Source organism: Carettochelys insculpta, chromosome 2, assembly GCF_033958435.1.
Source record: "Carettochelys insculpta isolate YL-2023 chromosome 2, ASM3395843v1, whole genome shotgun sequence".
Lineage (NCBI taxonomy): Eukaryota > Metazoa > Chordata > Testudines > Carettochelyidae > Carettochelys > Carettochelys insculpta.
In genome coordinates, this window is record NC_134138.1 from 218,223,782 (window position 1) to 218,245,691 (window position 21,910).

At 45.7% G+C, this 21,910-nt stretch overlaps 1 protein-coding gene across 6 annotated transcripts in view; it reads right to left on the reverse strand.

Annotated features, from left to right (window-relative positions):
• Window positions 1-21,839, reverse strand: part of FAM221A (family with sequence similarity 221 member A) — a 44,792-nt gene extending 22,953 nt beyond the window's left edge. For 2 of the 6 annotated variants that reach the window (XM_074984624.1, XM_074984622.1), the window contains exons 1-3: window positions 14,654-14,718; window positions 4,007-4,180; window positions 3,152-3,342 (exon numbers count right to left, since the gene is read on the reverse strand). In XM_074984624.1, the coding sequence (XP_074840725.1) occupies window positions 3,152-3,342; window positions 4,007-4,180; window positions 14,654-14,718 (430 nt within the window). Of the gene's footprint in view, window positions 1-3,151; window positions 3,343-4,006; window positions 4,181-14,591; window positions 14,719-19,427; window positions 19,552-20,466 lie in introns of those variants that run through there. The other 4 variants (XM_074984626.1, XM_074984625.1, XM_074984628.1 and 1 more) reach the window with 4 other exon arrangements.
• Between the last annotated feature and the right edge of the window lie 71 nt (window positions 21,840-21,910).

The following is a 21,910-nucleotide window of genomic DNA, read 5'->3' on the forward strand; positions in this document are numbered from 1 at the left end:
ATTAGGAATGCGGCCACAGAGAAAGACCTAGATAAGAGAGTTGAAGGAATGGCCACAGCAATAGAAAAGGCAATTAAGCAGACTGTTCTGGAAGAAGAGAAGATCAATAAGAAGTGGATTATGCAGGAGATGCTGAAGTTGGTCCAAGAGAAGAGAACACTGAAGAGCAAAAGGGATGTTTCTGAGAGGGCAGAACAGCAATATAGGGTGAAATGCAGTGAAGTAGGGAAAGCGGCCAGAAAGGATAAGACAAAATGATTAAAGGAGCAGTGTGAAGATATAGAGAGCTATTACAGTGAATGTCAGACCAGGGAGGTATATAAAATGATTAGGAATATAAATAGGAAGTGGCAATCAAAGATGAGAAGAGGTGCTCATGAACAAGGAGAAGATTGTGCAGAGATGGACGAGATATTGCACCAATCTATACAGAGCACAGTTGACCCGGAGGTCTCAGAGAGACTGATAGAAGAAGTGAAAGAAATATCTCCAGTGAGCATTGAGAGCAAGACCAATATTTTGAAGGAGGAAGTAGAAAGAGCAATGAAACGACTAAAGAATAACAAGAGCCCTGGGAATGAAAAGATCATGGGAGAGATGATTAAATATGGTGGAGAAAGTATGATTCAGGAAATATACTGACTATGTAATATAACATGGAAAAAAGGCAAGGCACCTAAGGAATGGCAAGATCTGTGTTAGTGCCAATACACAAAACAAGAAGGACAGTGGAGTGCAAGAACTACAGAACCATTGCCCTAACAAGTCATCTTGGCAAGGTGCTGATGATGACACTGACAGAGAGACTAAGATCACAGATAGAAGGACATCTAGCGGACAAGCAAGCACGGTTCAGGAAAGACAGAAGTACCATACAGCACATATTGGCACTAAGATTGACAGCGGAGAAAGCTCAATGGAAGAACAAGAACATCTACACTTGCTTCATCGATTTTCAGAAGGCATTTCACAGTAGTGACTTGGGCGGTGTTGGAGTCATATGGAGTGGATAGCAGACTGATTTGGTTGTTGAAGGAGATCAGTGACAATGCCGAGGCGGCGATGAGAATGTGTGAGGAGTTGGGAAGTTGGTTTAGAATGAGTAGAGGTATAAGACAAGGAGAGCCAATATCACTAAGTATCTTCATCACACATCTAGAGAGAGAAGAACAAGATCAAGGAAGAGGTAAAAGGGTATCTGTGCATGGGAAATGAATTAACAACTTGAGGTTTGTAGGTAATATATTTATCATTGAGGAAGATGAGAAGAAGCTAGCAAAAACAGTGCAGGTGCTAAATGAGGAAGGGAAGCGGTATGGACTGATTATTACCATCGATAAAACAAAACAATATTACTTGGAGATAAGGAAATAGGAAGGGAAAATCAGTGTAAGTGGGATGGAACTAGACGGTGTAGAGAAGTTTACACATCTGGGGAGCAACGTAACATACGATCTAGACTGTCAGAAGGAAATAGTGACTAGAATAGCGAAAGCAAGAGTGAGTTTGAAGGTGATGGATAAGATTTGGAAAAGCAAAGTGATTAGCTTAGGAATGAAGCTGAATGTCTTGAAAACGTGCATATTCAGCAGCATGTTGTATGGATGTGAGACATGGATGATAATGAAAGAATCGAAGAGAAGAATATTGGCGTTCAAAAGGAGTTATAGAAAGATCCTGAGAATAGGATGGATGCAGAAGGTCACCAAGGTGGAATTACATGGGAAGATACAGCCAAAAGAGAACCTGCTGCAGCAGGTTATACAATGTAAATTACAGCTATTCAGGCATATTTGCAGAATGAACAACGAACAAAAAATTAAGACCCTGGTATTCGGCATAATGGACAGTTTGAATAGGAGAGGCAGACCCCACAGAGAATGGGCAGATGATATAGTAGATTGGCGCGGGGCTAGTCTGCAGAAACTAAGCCACTCCGCTCTGGACAGGGAAAAATAGAAGGAAGTAGTGAGAGAGGCAAACAACACCAATTCTTCAGTCATAAGGTATGGAGCACACACACAAACAGACACACCCCTGCCACATCCTGAGTTTACAGATTCCTTAGAAATCCCTGTTATTGGGCTTGCAATTTCATGTGCCTATTTACTTAATATTCTTGGGTGGAGACTGTCTGGGTCCTCCAGTTTGGTCCCATTCAGCTGTTTGAATTTGATTTCAAACTCAGATTTGGTAATGCTTATTTCCATATCCTCATTTCCATTAACCATCCTGTGACGACCCCTACGCTCCTCATTACACTTAACAAAAGCTGAGCCAACATAGTCATTTAGGTATAAGGTCATGGGTAGTTATCTTTAATGTCCATCCCACCCTTAGTGGTAGTAGTCTCACTTCCTCTTCCCTTTTTTCTTTTTATGTTTAAAAACTTGGGGTTTCACATGTTCTGGTCACAAAGCAAATGAGACCGAAGAGTCAAGGTCAATCTAGACTAATACTAAAAGAGTAAAAATGTACAATTTTCAAGAAAGAAGAGTGAATTCTTGGCATCTTCTATAGAATTTTAGAACATGGCCAGGCCTCTTAATTATCATATATACATGAGAAGCATTAGAAAAGGTATTAAGCATAATAAGACCTGTCATTCAAAATATTGAATTTGTTTCTAATATAAGGTGACAGTATAAAATAACCCAATTACACTTAAAATAATTTGCTACACACAATTTACGGAAAATATTGAAAAGATGTTATATCAATGTTATGTATTGTTAGATATTACTCCCCCTTCTGAAAGCAAAACTGATTTATAAGCTCCATCCTGTATAACTTATTTCACATACATCATACAAGCGATTTACTAAAATTCTAGAAATCTAGTTAAATATCTCCATCAATGTGTAATATGAAGAGATCTGAAAGATGGAAAATCAGTACCTAGTTTAATGGCCGATATTAATAATTCCTGTTTCAGGGCAAAATCCTATGCCAATTTAAGTCAATGCAAAACTTCCTCTAATTCAGGGATACCACAATTTAACTACTGGAACACTAAATCAGTGTTACTAATAATCTTATATGGGTACAATATGCTATTTACTGCTAAGTTTAGAAAATATATCTGTATTTAAAGCCCATTCTTCTTAAGTTAGTAGTACAGAACACTGCAATTTATAGGAAATTAACTTACAGGAGTTACAGGAAAATCCAGGTGCTGCACTGTGCTGATCGGCAAAGTGCTTGCATCTACAACGAATGGGCTGAGTGCCATTTAGAGGGACATAGTGATAGGATTTACACTGACAACGGCTCACTCGACAGGGTACACAAATAGGACGATCTTTTGGAATCACTTCTAAATCCGTTTTATGTTGTTTATACCTAAAAACAGAAAAAAATAAAAATACTACATATGTATATTGACTATAACAATGACATTACAATTCAAAGAGACAAGGTCAGTGAGGTACCGACACAGCTTCAACAACGCTGCAAACAATTACAACTTAAAGTCATTCAGCATTTACTGTTACTTTCTTTGATGAATTTATATTTTAGATTTCAAGTTGAATGCAGAGATGTATTTAGTTCTCCTACAAACAAAAATCTGCTCATTCTCACAAAAGATAATCTTCAACATTGTATGGCATTTCAAGTGCTTTTTAAGTTGTACTCTAGTGTAAAATACAGCAGAGCTTTAACGATTTTGGCACCATTAACAAGTATATATATTTTAAAGCATTATCTGGAGATGGAGCCACATGGTCACAGACCCACAAGGTAAGTGTAAATTTATCAGTAGATTCAAAGCTCTAAGCTCTTGAATTTACCCTCTGACCAACCACTTCAGACTCTGGCAGGCTTCCAAACAAACAGTTAATGAAATATGAAATTCTTGCTTTGGTTTCAAAAACGCTTCTTTACATTACATCCATCTTTACATCTCTGGATTCTCAAATTAACTAATGACATGACAGCATTTTTTATAAACAATTTACATTCTCTAAGTAAAAGAAAGTTCAGCAGCAAGAAAAAAATATCTCACCTATGGGTACAAAAACAGAGTGTCTCTGGGCCCACAAGTTTACAGTCCATGCCAGTTGGCGATCTCCAGCTCACGTACAATCGGTTCTGTAATCGAATTGGTACCATTTTTTTTTTATATTCTTCATATTGCTCTGGGGTAAAAAGTTTCCCTCCATCATCATCACCTACAATTCTGCAACATGTAATAGTGTTTCATAATATTTTAATCACATTTAACTTTTAGCAAAATGGAAAGAGGCAAAAATAGGTTCCACTTTTGAAAACAATATATAACGATGCACTAATAAACAACACTGAACACTATTTAATCTTCCGTAATAGGACCCCACAGGTGGTGTTTGTAAGGAATTGTTCTTAAGTTATGAAACAAATTCTTCTAAACTGGCTTTAATGGTGTGAAAAGTGTCTCAAGAAGGCTGGAAGGGAAAGATGAAATGGAGAAGTCAGCTATCAAGTTTCTTTTCATGTGAAGAAAACGGACTGCAAGTTAGGTGTTCCGGGTTCTTCCTAGCTCTGACTCAGACTTTCTGCGTGATCTCTAACATGTCACATCATGACTTAGCTCAGTGTTTCTCAACCAGGGGTATGAGTAACATTGGGGTACTGAGGTCTTCTGGGGGTACATCAACTCATCTAGACATTTGCTTAGTTTTACAGCAGGCTACATAAAAGCATCAATAAAGTCAGAACAATCTAAAAGTTCATTCAATTACTTGTTTTTACTGCTTCATATGCCTTAAACTTAAACTTAAACTGGAGCAGTGAACAGGGGGCATAAGCTAACAGGGAAGGGAGTTTGCCTCTGGGCAAAGCGTCCTAGAGAAGCTTGGGTGAGTGTGGGATTTGGGGTGCTGTGTGGTGAGCTGGTGGGTGAATGTCTGTCTGTCTGCAGCTATGTTACTTTGCAGAGAAGGGCAGTTGGATCAGCTGCCTGTGTGCCTGAGCAGTTTGCAAGGTGTGAATTGGGGAAGTTCCCTGCCAGGTGAGCCTTCAAGGGCTGATTAGACTGGAGGCAAGGCTTTGAGCCAGGCCTAACCAGCTAGCAGCTCTCTCTATAAGAAGGGAGCTTTCAGCGAACACTGTGAGCAGTGAACAGGGGCAGCAGCTAACAGGGAAGAGAGTTTGCCTCTGGGAGTTTGCCGAGGGAGGAGCCCCATGTTTGTTGTCCTTTTCAGGTATGGTGTTCCACCTGTGCCCTGGAAGGCAGCACTATCAGGAAAAGGAGTCTCTGAAGAGAAGAGCCTGAAGAGCAATGGGGGCAGGTGGACCTTGGGGCACTGAGAGAAGCTGGGGGGGGAGGGGCCAGTGCAGTGAGGAGGGTGGACATGGGAGCAGATGGGGGTAGTGGGTTGGGGAGGGTCCTATGGTGATGGTAGCTGGGGGGGAGGCGAAAGGTGGGGAGGAGGGTCCCGGGGATATGAGGTCATTGCTCCACAGGGAGCTATGGTGACTTGTGGTAACAGGGAGGTATGAAGTAGTGGGATCCTTAACCACATTCTCCACACCCCACTGCCTTGTGGGTTATCCTGGGAAGCAGCAAAGCTAAGGGAGTAAACCCTGACAGAAAATCCAGAGTGGAGTTTGAAGGCAGTTCAGTGTCAACTTCTGGCACTGTCCTGGCAACTCCTGCAGCTGAGCTGGTACCAGACATGGAGGTTATCTTCTCCTTTGGACTATATCAGTAAAGCCGAGAGGGGGACACCGGTGTCTGGGCAGCCCAGAGTCTCCATAATAAGTGCCCAGGCTCGCGCCCGGAGAGGTACTGCGGCATCGCTGAACAGTGTTGCATCAACACAGGAGGCAACAGATACCGGCTATAAGCTCTTGCTCGATTGGCGTAGAGAACGAGCGCTGGGGTTGCCTTCGACAGTGGGAGAGATCCTCGCATCTCATTGGACAGTCACCACCCGCCTCAAGCTGGGCAGCCCCCAGCCAATAGGGTACTGTCCCGCCACAGTTCACCTGCCTCGCTGGGTGCGCAAGGCTTAAGGTTCCTGAACCTGACAAGTGACTGAAATTTGGGCACCAAGCAAACCAATAAGAAAATCAACAAGGAATGAGAAACATCAACAATTTAAGCTTGCTTGCTGGAATGTGCGGACCATGCTGACCGGCTTGACTGAACATCTTCAGGCCAACAGTAACACCCGAAAGACCGCTGTCATCAACGAGGAACTGAAGAGGCGCCGAGTTGATATCGCTGCACTGCAAGAGACGCAACTCGCAGATTTGGGATCTCTAAAGGAAAAGGACTACACCTTTTTCTGGCAGGGTAAAGCCCAAGAAGAACCCAGAGAGCATGGTGTTGGCTTTGGTGTCAGAAACACCCTTCTACAAATGGTGGAATTAGTCATGGGCGGATCAGAAAGACTTCTTCAGATCACGCTTCAAACTTGTGCCAGTCCCATCCACCTGATCAGCGCTTGTGCCCCAACCCTGTACGCCACACCAGAAGTAAAAGACAAGTTCTGTGATGTGCTTAGTGCTGCTGTAGTGCGAATACCGGCTCGTGAACAACTGTACATCTTGGGTGACTTCAATGCAAGAGTTGGATCTGATTGGGCCTCATGGCCTTCCTGCTTAGGACACTTCGGTGTGGGAAAAATGAATGACAATGGACAGCATCTCCTTGAACTGTGCACGTACCACAATCTGTGCATCACAAACACTTTCTTCCAAACGAAGCCACAGCACAGAGTGTCGTGGAGACACCCATGCTCGAAGCACTGGCATCAACTAGACGTGGTCATCACTAGGCGTAATAACCTCAAAAACGTCCTTCTGACATGCAACTATCATAGTGCTGACTGTGATACAGATCACTCGCTAGTTTACTCCAAGCTCAAGCTGAGACCCAAGAAGCTGTACCGCCCTAAACCTGCTGGAAGGCCCCGCATTGACGCCAGAAAGACCGCAAACTCGGAGAAAGCTGAAAAGTTCAGAGAGACCCTCCAGGAAAATCTGCGCAGTGGCCCTGGGGGCGCTGATGTGACATCGAAATGGCAACATCTGAGGGATACAGTTTACAACACGGCCTTGTCGGTGTTTGGAAGAAGAGCTAGAAACACGAATGACTGGTTCAAAGCTAACTCTGATGAGATGATTCCAGTCATTGAAAAGAAGCACGCTGCACTCCTAGAGTACAAATGCTCACCGAGACAGAGTACCCAGCAAGCACTTAGAGAGGCCAGAAGAACAGTACAGCAGACAGCCAGGCGCTGTGCCAACAACCACTGGCTCCAGCTATGCAGCAGCATCCAGACCTGTGCTGACTTTGGTAATCTCAGAGCAATGTACAAGGGTATGAAGAAGGCATTAGGACCCACCCAGAACAAGATGGCACCTCTGAAATCCAAATCTGGTGAAGTCATCGCTGACAAAGCCAAACAGATGGAGCGCTGGGTTGAGCACTACTCCGACCTGTACTAACGTGAGAACATTGTGGTTGACACAGCCCTCGATGCCGTCGAGCTCCTACCAGTAATGGACGAACCGGATCAGGAACTGACTGTGGATGAACTGAAGAGAGCCATCAACAACACTGCCGCAGGAAAGGCCCCTGGCCAGGATGGTACACCACCAGAGGTAATCAAGTGTGCTGCGGACATACTCCTGGAACCCCTACATGAGCTACTGTGCCTGTGCTGGAAAGAGGGTGACGTTCAACAGGATATGCGCGACGCTAACATTGTAACCTTGTATAAGAACAAAGGAGACAGAAGCGACTGCAACAACTACCGTGGAATCTCCCTCCTAAGCATCACCGGTAAACTGTTTGCTCGCGTCATCCTTGGCAGACTCCAGAAGATTGCTCAGAGGGTGTACCCCGAATCGCAGTGCAGATTCCGTGCAGAGAGGTCTACCGTTGACTTGGTCTTCTCCCTAAGGCAGCTGCAAGAGAAGTGCAGGGAGCAGAGGAAGCCACTCTACATAGCCTTCATCGACCTGACCAAGGCCTTTGAGTTGGTCAGCAGGGATGGACTGTTCAAACTGCTCCACAAGATAGGCTGTCAGCCACGGTTACTCAAGATGATCCAGTCATTCCACAAAGACATGAGAGGAACCATCCAATATGACGGCGCACTATCGGCTGCTTTCAGAATCGGGAGCGGCGTCAAACAAGGATGCGTGCTTGATCCGACATTGTTCGGGATCTTCTTCGCACTCCTCCGGAAGCATGCCTTTGGATCTTCAACAGAGGGCATCTTGCTGCACACAAGATCTGATGGGAAACTGTTTAATCTTGCAAGGCTGAAAGCTAAGTCTAAGGTGCGGGAAGTCCTCATCAGAGACATGCTGTTCGCAGATGCTGCTGCTGTAGTGTCTCACACAGAAGACCAGCTTCAAAAACTGCTGGATCAGTTCTCCAAAGCATGCAAGGACTTTGGGCTTACCATCAGCCTAAAGAAGACAAACGTACTCGGTCAGGATGTTGCTGAATCCCCATCAACCAGCAATGACAACTATACGTTAGAGGTCATCCACGAGTTTGTTTACCTTGGGTCCACCATCACTGACACCCTGTCGTTGGACACTGAGCTAAACAGAAGGATCGGAAAAGCGGCCACAACTCTGTCCAGACTCAGCAAGAGAGTGTGGAATAACAACAAGCTGTACACTCACACCAAAATGCAAGTCTACAGAGCCTGCATCCTCAGCACCCTCCTTTATGGCAGCGAGACTTGGACCCTGTATGCCTGCCAGGAAAAGAGGCTGAACGTCTTCCACTTGCGCTGCCTCAGGCACATCCTTGGAATATCATGGAAGGACAGAGTGACCAACACCGCCGTCCTCGAGCAAGCTGGAATCCCAACCATGCACACCCTCCTCAGGCAGCGTCGGCTCCGCTGGCTTGGCCACGTCCACAGGATGAATGATGGAAGGATTCCAAAAGACATCCTGTATGGTGAGCTAGCCTCTGGCAAAAGACCTCCCGGACGCCCCCAGTTGCGCTACAAAGATGTCTGCAAGAGAGACCTCAGAGAGGTAGACATCGAGCTGGACAACTGGGAAGAACTAGCAGACGACTGCAGCAGATGGAGGCAGGGGTTACACAAGGGCCTTCAGAAGGGCGAGATGAGGATCAGACAGCTAGCAGAGGAGAAGCGAGTGCACAGAAAGCGCACTAAGGACTTGCCAGACACCCACCACATCTGCAAGAGATGCCGCAAGGACTGTCACTCTCGTGTGGGTCATCATAGTCACAGTAGACGCTGTAAATGAAGTCCTCAATTGAAACTATAAAAGGCACGATCCGTAGTCTATGCAGACTGAAGGATGCCTACTACTACTATGCCTTAAACTGAAATGTAGGTAAAGTAAACAGACAAAATGCACAATTTCAAGTTGCGCTTAACTCGCATTAATGCAAGTCAAGTGCAACTCAAAATCCCACTCCCCCGGACCCCAGTTCAACCCATCCAGCCCCACATGGCACCAGTTCAATCCCAGCCTCCAGCCCCACTCACCACACACGCACAGTTCCAGCTCACCCTCCCATACCCACGCCCACCTCCAGCTCACCACCCCTCATGCATGGCTCTGGCTCAACGCCCCCAGCCCGGGTTCAAACCCCCCTCTGGCTCATCACATTACCATGGCTCTGGCTCACCACCCCCACGCACAGCTCCAGCTCAAACCCCCCGTGCGCAGCCCCAGTTCAACCCCACCTGCCCTGATTCAAACCCCCCATGCACAGCTCCAACTCAAACCCCCCGTGGCCTGGGTCACCATCCCCGTGTATGGCTCCAGTTCAGCCCCCCACATGTTCAAGCACCTCCCCTGCACGCAGCCCTGGCTAAACTCCACACCCCCCGCACCCCCCGAAGACCTAACCCACCCCAGGCTTAACCCCTCTCCCACAGCCCCAAACCACCACCAGGCTTAACCCTCCCTAACTGCCCCGCCACAACTCAGGACTTACCCTTCAAAAGGAGCTCCAGCTGCAGAACGTGCATTCCACCAGGGAAAAAGCTGCCCCCCACCCCCCAACTTATGCAAAATTCAAGTTACACGAGGGCACATGGGAACAGAACCCTCAGATAAATCAAGATGCTATTGTACAATATTTCTATTCCAATTCATTTATTTGATAATAAGATGGTAGAAAGTCCACAAGTTTTTAGTAGTAGTCTTCTGTATTATTTTTACATGTTTTTGTTAGTAGTTTTTAAGTGAAGTGTAACTTGGTGGTATGCAAAACAAATCTGACTCCTGAAAAGGCACAGTGATCAGGAAAGGTAGAACAACACTTCTTTTAAGACCTCAGATTACCATAGGACCATTTTTCTCATCCAGTAGTACATATATCCTTACAGAGAGAAGTCTTGGAGTACTTATAATTTTTTAAAAAGGAATACTTTTATTAAAAAAAGGTTGAGAAACACTCACTTGCTGACATCCCCAAACTGTAGAGCATGACCCCCTGGAGAACATGGAGGAATACTTGGGAGTGCGGAGGGACCACAGTTAGCTCACACCACTGGGAGGAGTGGAATGGAAGAGCCACTCAGCCCCACTCCAGCATTGCCCCCTGACCCATCTCAGCCCTGGCCTTGGCCCCAGCCTCACCACAGCTCTGCACCTGCCTGTGAAGCCAGCCCAGTCTCAGGCTTTGGCTGCAGCTTCATTCCTGGCCCCATCCTTAGCTTTGCTCCCATCCCCAGATCCATCCTCTTATCCCTGTCTATGTCTCCTCCTCCCACCCCCATGTGCCAGGAGCCACAACACCACTTCCATACTTCGCTCATGGAGGAGGGTAGACAGGGGTAAAGGGTGGATACAACCCTGAAAAATTCAGGGACCACTGCTATATAGCTATGGTTTCACTCCATAATTAATTGAATTAACTATTCTACAGATAACCCATTTTGAGTAAGAGCAGTCACACTGTAAAATCACACTCAGGCTTTATCAAATTATTGTATTAGAAGCACAAATAATTGCAGGTTTTAACTTTTCCAGACCCTGTATCACTTTGTCTTGCCTTGTATATCCCATTTCAAATCACTTAAAAGCTACTTGCTTACAAAATCAGCCATAAAAATACAAAAGCATCACAGCACACTGTGACTGAAAAATTGCATACTTCCTCATTTTGTCTATAATGGTGCACCAATGTGCAGAGGGAGTAAAGGGGGCAATTGCCCAGGGTGATTTAAAAGAGCCTGGGGCTCCAGATGCCACCATATCTGGCAGTGCAGCACAACTAAAGAAGCAGCTCCTGAAAGCAACCAGGACACCTTCTGGCAGTGAGGTATCTGTGCACTGCCCCCACCCTGAGCACCAACTCCACACCAGCTCCGCAGCTTCCACTGGTTGGGGGCTGTAACCAATGGAGCTGCGGGGATGGTGCCTGCAGAGGCATGTGGACAGTCCCTGCCCCCAACCCACCTAGAAACTGCTGGCAGAGGGGTGTGCTGGTTTGTGGGAGGGGGTATGGGGTGCAGACACTGTGCCCCTGACTCCCTGCCATGCCCAATCCCAAGCCCACACCCGAACTCCCTCCCAGTGTCTGCACCCCACACTCCCACCCACAAGCCAGCCTGGTGAAAATGACTGAATGTGAAGGACAGCAAGTGACTGGGGCAAGAAGGAGGAATGGAAGGATAGAGTGGGGATGGGGCCTCAGAGAAGAGGCAGGGATGTGGCCTCTGGGAAGGCAGAGCCAGGGCAAGGCAACAAAGGGTCTTTGGGTTTGCCCAGTTAGACAACTGGCAAGCCTAGTGAGAAAGCATGTAAAAGCCCTGGCCATGCTGGACAAGTGCACTCAGCAGGACAGCCGCAAGTTCACTGGGCATCAGCCAGCATAGGCACAGCGCTGCCCAAATAACAGGTGGATCGTATCCACCCAGCTGCCGCTTTTACTGTGGAGGCCCAATTACTCTTCTGTCCTGGGGCTTGAAATTGCTATAAGCAATCCTATGTTTGTATTAAATTTTAGTTTGCTAAACTAAAACCTGTTGTAAAACTAGGCAAATATCTAGATGAGTTGATGGGGTCCCTGGAAAACCTCCTCATGTACTAGGAGGTACACATACCCCGGCTGAGAACCTCTGAGCCACACGCACCAGAGCAGTAACCTACATTTCAACAGGTCGACCAACTTGAATTAACAATTCACAGATTTGTGTATGTAGACAGGATTCAAATTACAATTCTAGTAGTTAACTCTGCAGTGAAAACAAGCCCTAAAAGCCCTTCAGTTTCCTCATTTGTAAAACAGGCATAATACTTACTTCCCTCATGGAGTTGTGAATCTTAATTCATATTAATAAAATGTTATGAAAATGTATAGTATTATTGGATGTTGCAGTTAATACAGGTTGACTCTCTAGTCTGGCACCCTGGGTACCTAAATGACAGGAGACTTTGCCAAACCCATGATGTCTGGCTTACTACAATCTTTCCAGATTATGGATGCTGAACATACATGAATAAATAGTATGTTTACCTGAATCTTTCACATTTTACTGAACATTTTCTTTCTCTAAAACTACAGGCTGAACCTTTCTAATCCAGAACTCTCTCGTTCGGCAAACTCTGTAATTTGACTTGATTTTAGTTTGCTGGATAACCATTTATCATGGTGTGGCCATGTTTCCCGTGGTCCCACAAAGTTTCTTTCCAACCACCAGTCCTGGCTCTCAGTGTTCTGAGCTGTTATTTAGCTGTAATTTACCTCTACAGAGTCTTATGAATTGAGAGATTTTTACAATTGTCTGAATAACTTGTATATCAAATTATATTTCCTAAAAAAGTAGAACTGGCTTAACATCCTCCCAAACTATTTCACAAATGTTTACTCTTGGACAGATGACAAGCATATAATGCATGACAAGTCATGGGGAAGAAAAACATAATTTCAACTTTCACATTTATACTGAGATATAATATCTAAAAAATGAGGTTTTATATGCCAACAGAAAAAGTTAAAATATCCACAGACAAAGCCAGAAGAGACAAATATTAATAGAGCCATAAGACCAGAAACAATAGGTATTGCATGAGGTAGTTGAAAGACATTCCCTCTCCCTGCCTTTGAAAAATAAATATTTTTTAAGTTCTCAGGTGTTCTGACAGATCCACAGAACTCATAACATTCTAGAGTCCTAGTAAATCTTAAACTTTGTTGAGCTCTCCTATCCAGAATTTTAGTGAATGATAACTTCAAAATCAGCACCAGCATATTGCACAGTGAGAAAAGGAAGAAGTCCAGCAGCCAAAGGCAGATAACATAAGATATATAACCTCAGGTGGAGTAGTAAATAACATTTTTATTTACAAAGCACCCCTCCCTTCTGCTAAGCATGAAGCTTTGTTGCTTTGGTGTTGGGAAGTCTCCATGGAGAAAAAAAGCATTCTTTCCCTGGGTTGCAAAACAAGATTCCAGGTTATTGAAGGTACTTGGATAGGAAACAAAGGTGAATGCAGATTTGCATGAGAAGAAAACCTTTCCAGATAAACTATGTTGGCATTTGCCATATGGCACCAGGTTCCCAGGGGTCTAAAGAGCAGAGGCTGAGTGATTACAAGGCTACGTCTACATGACAGCACTATTCCAAAATAAGATAAGATTTCAAAATAACGTGTCCACACACAAAATGCATTTTGAAATAGCATTTCCAGGGCCATAGCGCTATTTCAAAATAGTGCCATTGGAGCTTATTATGGTTTATTTCAAAATAGCGCTATTCTGGCCATATCTACATTTGGGCCAAACTTCGAAATGGCTATGCTAATGGCCAAATCAGGGAATACTAATAAGGCACTGAAATAAATATTCAGTGCCTCATTAGCATGCTGCCGGCTGTGGCACTTCAAAAGTGCTGTGTTTCACTCGCGTGCGGCTCGTCTACATGGGGGTTCTTTTCAAAAGGACCCTGCAAACACTGAAATCCCGCTAATAGGAATAAGGGGATTTTGACATTTGCAGGGTCCTTTCAAAAAGGACCCCCCTGTAGCCAAGCCACACGCATTCGAAAGCGGCACTTTTGAAGCGCCGTGGCCAACATCATGCTAGTGAGGTGCTAAATATTCATTTCAGCACCTCATTAGTATTCTTCAATTTGGTCATTAGCATGGCTATTTCGACATTTTGGCCAAGTGTAGCCAAACCCTCTGTGTCTTAACATCGCCTCTTTCGAAATAGTGGTTTGCAAACAGGCGTTATTCCCCGTGGAAGGAGGTTCACCGGAACAGGAACAGTGCACCTGCTATTTCAATTTTATTTTGAAATAGGGTGTGCGCCCTTCGGACGCTGCCCAAGTTATTCTAGAATAACTGCTGTTATTTCCAGATACCTGCGTTGGCTGTGTCTACGGGCAAAGTTAACACTTAGACTAGAGGATCCCCTACCCGGATGCTCCAAAACACCCGGTCAGGGACCCCTGCTTACTCTCCGGCGAGAAGGTGTTCCAGCTTTTGGGAACGGCTCCCCGTAGAGAGTAACTCCTGTTTCTTCAATGGGGGGCGGAGAGAGGGGCACTGACCCGCTCCGCCAGCCCCTGGAGGGGCAGGAGACGGAGCCTGCGGACTGGGCCGGCGAGCCAGCGACACCGCACCAGGAAGGGCCCTAACCTTACCCGCAGGTAGCCCCTGAGCGAGCTCCGCTGGGTCGCACCCCTCGGGGCAGGCGGCCCCTCACCTCCGATACTCCAGGTACTCGTCCACCGCCGCCGCGCCCCCCGCCTGCAGCCGCAGCCGCTCCATCCGCCCTGCCCCCCCCGGCGGTTGCCGGCTCAGAAGCGCCTCCCTCAGCCAAGCGCGCGGACGGCTCCGGCGGTTCCCCCGCTCCGCGCGCTCCCGGGCCGTTGCTAGGCTACGCCCCCAGGGGTTCCCCTGGCAGCGAGCGGCCGCCTCTCCTCTGCAGGCCCAGGGCCGCGGTGGGCTGGGGCAGGTGTGTTCCTGCCGCGCTTTCCGCAGCAGGGCGGGCGGAACCGCCGTGCTGGGGACTGCGGGAGAGCCCCGGCGGTGCAGCCTTGCCAGCCAAAGGCGTCAGGTCTAGACAAGGCTGCGCTCGCCGGTAGGACGGGTTAAGGCCCGGCCTGGGCTGGGGGCTTAGCTACGCTTCTGAGTTGGGCTACACCTACGCTTCCTGGGAACGTCCGCGGCTGCTACGCAATTTTACGTACGCCAGTTGCGTACCTAAAACCGATTTTGCAGCCGCGGACCTCGGTCCCTTGCCTGACTGCAGAATGTGGCCAGGAGCGCCCCTCCGCCGAGCTTCCGTAATCCCTGCGGCGCGCGAGGGGTTCCGGGTTCGGCATTGACCTTGACCCCCAGAACGCTCCGTTTCGCACAGCCCCGAACTAGCGCCCCCGAAGATCTATCCGCCGCGTTCGATCTTCCGCACCCAGGGTAGACCGGGCCTAAGTTGACAAGTCAGCTTCCCGGGAACAACCAGTGGAGCTGTACACACTGAAATGTTCCTCCCACCCATGTCACTCCCCGGGTATGCCCTCATAGTAGGACACCTGGTGAGGGAAAAGACACTGCAGAGGGTATTCCAGTACCCTATGTTTGACTGGCAACACTGCCCTGCAGGAGGTGGATGCTGTTTCTGTCTCCCATCGCCCTGCCCTGACTATGGATGGCATTGGTAGGGACTCTGGCTGCTAGGCCACATGGCCCTGGAAGAACAGGACTTTGCTGTTGAGCTCCGCTGGGTTTGCCTGGGTAGTCGGGACAGTCGGCGAAGGTCTAGACTAGCAAATCACACAGGGTTGAACTCCCACCTGCAGGACCTCAGGCACATGGCAAGCCTCTAGAGGGGGATGGGCATACCAATCCCATGGCAAGCTTACGTGATGGTTTTGTCTTTTGTCATTTTTGTGTGGGAGTTAAGAGTGTAGTAATTGTCTGGTTTCATCACATAACTGCTATTGTGGGAGGTAGTGGATTAGATGAGGTACATGAAGTGGTAGGCAAGTATAGGACCCATTGATCAAGAAAGGTGTGTTGTGGAGGATGTTAATCATTGTAGCACTTGAGATACCTCTATTGGATTTACATGTGTTCTTCTGTCAGGGTTCCCTGCTGCTCTGAGTTGCTGTGTCCTGAGCAATGGGCAACTTGCTTCTGATGATGAGCTGGACAGTTTGGGGGGGTGTTGTTTGAAGGCCAAAAGTGGAGGGATCAAGAAAGATTTAAAAGTGGCATCCCCCTTGAGTAATGATTGCAGTTTGATAATGCCCCATATGAATTCCACTGTGGAGTGATAGGTGACAAATAGTGTGTGACTGGTCAGGATTTTACTTCTGTGCTAAAGCAGGCTCTCCTGGGATATTTAAGTGGCCCATTCCATTATGTGATCTACTTCTTTGGTCAAGCGTCCTTGCTTGGTGAAGATTGTCTGTGTGTTAAAGTGTATATTGCAGACTTTCTCTGTGGAGCATATTCTGTGGTATCTGCATCCCAGGCTGTAGATAAGAGATTTGTCGGTGTGCTTGGGTGGTTACTGGATCTAAGAAGGTAGGTGAGGCAATACATGGATTTCTTATATATAATTGTCTGCAGGTTTTCATTGCTGAAGCTGAGCGTGGTGTCCAGGAAGTTAATGCTGGTGTGCAAGTGCTCCAGAGAGAATTTAATAAATGGGGTAGTGGCAATTAAAGTTGTGCTGGAAGTCTGAGGGAGTTTAGGTTGCCGAGAATCCTAGAACTGGAAGGGACCTCAAGAGGTCATCACGTCCAGTCCCCTGCCCTTCTGGCAGGACCAAGCATCATCTGGATCATCCCAAACAGATTCCAGTCCAACCTGCTCTTAACTATCTCCAATTATGGAGAATCCACAACTTCGATAAGCAATTTATTCCAGTGTTTAACGAGCCTGACAGGTTAGGAAGTATTTCCTAATGTCCAATTTAAATCTCCCTTGCTACAATTTATGCCCATTGCTTCCTGTCTTATCAGAGATGAAGGAAAATAATTTTTCTCCCTCCTCCTTGTAGCACCCTTTTAGATACTTGAAACCTGTTATCAAGTCCCCTTTCAGTCTTCTCTTTTTCATATTAAACAAACCTAATTCTCTCAGTCTTCCCTCATAGGTCATGTTTTCTAAACCTTTAATCATTTTTGCTGCTCTTCTCTGGACCCACTCCAATTTCTCCACATCTTTCTTGAAATCTGATGCCCAGAACTGGGCACAACATTCCAACTGAGGCCTAATTAGCACATACTAGAGTATAAAAATTAGTTCTTGTTTCTTGCTCACTACATTCCTTTTAATGCATCGCAGCAAAAATGTTTGCTTTTTTTGCACTGTTGACTCAGAATTTCCCACCATGACCACTAGATCCATTTCTGCTTTACTCCTTAGACAGTCATTTCCTATTTCTATGCAAGAAATTGATTGTTCCTTCCTAAGTCAAGTATTTTGCATTTATCTTTATTAACCTCCATCCTATTTACCTCAGACCATTTCCTCCAGTTTGTCCAGATCATTTTTAATTATGACCCTATCCTACAATGCACTTGCAACCCCTCTGAACATACTGAACAGAACCAGTCCCAAATCTCTCCCCTGTGGAACCCCACTTGTTGGCTACGTCTACACGTGCACGCTACATCGAAATAGCTTATTTCGATGTAGCGACATCGAAATAGTCTATTTCGATGAATAACGTCTACACATCCTCCAGGGCTGGCAACGTCGACGTTCAACATTGACATTGGGCAGCACCACATCGAAATAGGTGCTGTGAGGGAACATCTACACGTCAAAGTAGCACACATCAAAATCAGGGTGCCAGGAACAGCTGCAGACAGGGTCACAGGGCGGACTCAACAGCAAGCCGCTCCCTTAAAGGGCCCCTCCCAGACACACTTGCACTAAACACCACAAGATCCACAGAGCCGACAACTGGTTGCAGACCCTGTGCCTGCAGCATGGATCTCCAGCTGCCGCAGCAGCAGCCAGAAGCCCTGGGCTAAGGGCTGCTGCACACAATGACCATAGAGCCCCGCAGGGGCTGGAGAGAGACCGTCTCTCAACCCCTCAGCTGATGGCCGCGATGGTGGACCCCGCTATTTCGATGTTGCGGGATGCAGATCGTCTACACGTGCCCTACTTCGATGTTCAACTTCGAAGTAGGGCGCTATTCCCATCCCCTCATGGGGTTAGCAACTTCGACGTCTCGCCACCTAACGTCGATTTCAACTTCGAAATAGCGCCCAACACATGTAGCTGTGATGGGCGCTATTTCGAAGTTGGCGCTGCTACTTCGAAGTAGCGTGCACGTGTAGATGCGGCCATTATGTCCTTCCATCATGCCTGTGAACCATTAATAACTCCTAAGCACAGCTATCCAGCCAGTTATGTGCCACCTTATAGTAGCTCCCCCTAAGATGCATTTTCCTAGTTTATTGAAAAGAAAATAATACAAGATTATATCAATTCTTTACTATAGTTATACCATATCTACTGCTTCTCTCTTATTCACAACACGTGTTATCCTATCAAAGATTAAAAGATGAAAATATATTGTCAGGAAGAAAGGGCTCCCGGAAGGAGGATTTCCTTCCAGGAGATCCCTGGGGGCCGTGCCTCTACCTGCTGTTTTGGAGTTTGGAAGAGCTTCTTCTGGACTCAGAATCATGTGACTGTATGTTAATGAGGTGCTGGAAATTTACATCCACACCTAATGAGCATTTGTCGGGTCATTTATTAGCATGCCACTTCCGGAAAAAGTGGCATGTGTAGAAATGGCCTTAGTGGTTGTTAGCATTGCCAACAGGGGATCAGTACCCTGCACAACAAAGCCGCCTGGGGGCTCCAGGCACTGCCTCTGTAAATATGTATGTATGTATGAATGAGAGAGAGAGAGAGAGTGTGTGTACACACACGCTCAGTGAGATTTGGACTTTAGTCCTTGGGATCTGCCAGGGCTTTGGCTTGGATCAACAGTCAGAGTAGTTATCAGAAAGAATTGATGGCCGCACTCTGGGACCACTCAAAAATTGTTCTAAAAAACCAACCTGTTCTTAAAAGTTCCAGAATAAAGGATTCGCCAACCTCTCTTGGACCTTTGGAAGCGTCTTCCAGTGCTTAGCTAGTGTGATAGTTAGAATATTTAAACCTCTATCTCCCTTGTTGCCAAGTAAGCAGATTACTTCTTGTCCGGTCTTCAATGCAAACAGAGAACTTCCTCTTTCAAATAGCCCTTAAACATATTTGAAAAATAATTTCAGGTCCTATCCCCTCTTTTCTCAGAACTAAACATGCCCAGGTTTTTTTTAGCCTTTCTATATCGGTCAGGAAGAAAATATGTTTAACTTTTGAGGTCAAGATTTATAAATGCCATGCTATCATGTACTACATGAAGAATCTGTATTTTTAATCCATACAATGGAGCAAATCATGGTATTTACATTTTTGTAAACAAATATTTTCTCAGTTCTGTTGCATAGAGCAGCTCTTACCTACAGCTTTTAGTTTCAGTTTAGCTGGTAGGTTGAGAGAGAGTATTTTCTTAATTCAAAGTATTTCAAAGATGAAAATCAACTGGAAGTTGATACAGCAGAGAAGTTATTTTCCTCCATTAATCTATGAATAAAAACCAGGAGAAAGAAGATAAGACTGATGAGGGATACCAAGCCAGATTTTTCAGAGATACTTAGGCACCTAAAGATGCAGACTGAAAACTGCATCAGCATCCTATCTATGTATTTAAAACACAGGGTAAATGACCTTATGTATCAACTAACTAATTTATTCAATTCCCCGGCATCTTGTAGGATGGAGTGTTCTGATAGGTTATGTAATGAAATTTAAAATTCTAATTTTAAAAAAAATCCTTATTTTCTCCACTAGAAAGTACTTTCACAGTGAAGTAATAAGTTTTCCCTGTTAACTTTACAGAAAGATTCTGCAAACAACATCTTAAGACACAAGAAGATTGTGACCAATAAACAACAAGGGGGACCATAGTGGCTAAAACGCATGAATGGATGCCTCTGGGATTAATGTCATGCCGTATTTACATCCATGTGTTTTATTAAGAAAGCAGATCTGCATGCATCTGTGGCCATATAACAATAGATGGGATTCCTCAGGAGGGTTTTGGGTTAGGGGTCATTAGGATTTTCTTATATGGGGCTGCATAAGGCTCTGCTACTGCCCCCATTCAACATACATTATTTGAATTATAACACTAGAGACCCCAAATTTTAGTCAGGGCTTCACTGTGCTGGATACTATATGAACCTCCACATAAAGCTGTTAGAGGTGGTTGCATTGAGACTGGAGTTTGTTACAGTCTCTGTTTCAGATGACAGACTGTACAACTGAAATGGGCTTGCTGAGATTGGAGTGGAGATGCAGGCTAGCAGATTCAGACACAGACAGGCTACAGCTGCAGTAATACATGGGACTGGAGAAGACATCTCAGAAAAGTAAGGGATTATTTCAGCTGCTTAATTGGACAGTGCACTTGCTATAGTAAGCAGGCCAGGAGCTTACTGGAGTTGCCTTGGATTCCCAGGTGCTTCTGGCTGTCCAGGTAGCATTTCCCAAACCCAAAAGTGCTTTTTTCCTCGTCATCTATTCGCATTTAGCAAGTTGTCCTCAAGAAAATTAGAAACCCACAGGAAAATTAAAAAAAACAGTTCCAGTTCCTATTTATAAACAGTATTGTACCATTTTGAAACAGGCCTATTTTTGTGTGACTTCTGACATAACTTGAAATGAGAAATACAACACTGTATTATTAAAACAATAGGCCCAATGTGAGACATCTGTTCCACCCACAAAAGTAATTTATTATTTGTTATACATTTAGGTCCAAGTTCTTCTTAAATATTTAGCACTTTACAGTTTGGACCTCCCTGGTCCAGCACCCTTGCAACTTGACTGGTCTCAGGCTCTTCCGGGGGGCGGGAGGGCAGGAGTGCCAGCCTCCCGTCCGAGTTCCCCCTGCTGGCTGCCAGCCCAGGCTCTTGACAGCCACCTGCTCCCGCTGCTACCTCCCGCCAGCAGGCTCCCTGACCTCGGGTTGCTGATCCAGCTCTACTCCTTCCCTTGGCCCCCAATCAGCTCTACTCCGAGCGCTAGCTGAGGTGCTCTCGGCTGATCCCCCAGCTGCAGGATGGGCTTCCATCCCCACCCTACTGGCCAGGCTTCCATCTGCAGCTGGACTCCAGGCTGGCCCCCACTCCCAGATGCCAAGGCTCTCTAATCAAGCAAAATCTGTGGTCTGGCAGAGTGTTCTGGACCAAAGACTTTCAACCTGGATAATCTATGTTGAACGTATACATGTATTACACAAAGCTGAAAGATAGTAAACACTCAGTTGCACTACAGAACTGCTTTGTAATAGCTGAATGATTGCACAAATTTATACAAGTTCATCTGTCATCAAGATCCCTTGTACACAGTGCCTGGGCAAAGAGATCCGTCTGTCTGCTTTTAAAATTTTCACAACTCATATCTAATAGTCCTTGACAATTTTCTATTGCATTTCATGCTCTTCAAGAGGCACAATCACCAGTGTGTGTGTGTCTTCATGCATGCACATTACTAAATATTACTAAAACTTGCCTGGTGAAATCAACCAATGTCCAGAAAACCAGCATGCCTTCACATTACTCAGAGAATTTTTCAAAAGCATCAACGGGTGCTTTTGAAAGTTTCCCCTCACTTATACTACTGCAGAGTCATATTTTCTTCTTTCCTCTCCAATCTAGGTCAAGTTTTTGAAAAATACTGGGGTTCCAAAAAACAAGTGAATGATTTGTTTTCTACTTACTAATTTATGAAATAAATAGCAGACTTTATGATTAATGATAAACTACAAAGATCATTATTTCAAATTCTCAAGGTACATGGAGAGAACATGCAGAAAATGGCAAGTCATTTAATTTAAGAACAAAACAAACAAACAGAAAAAACAACTTTCACAAGTACA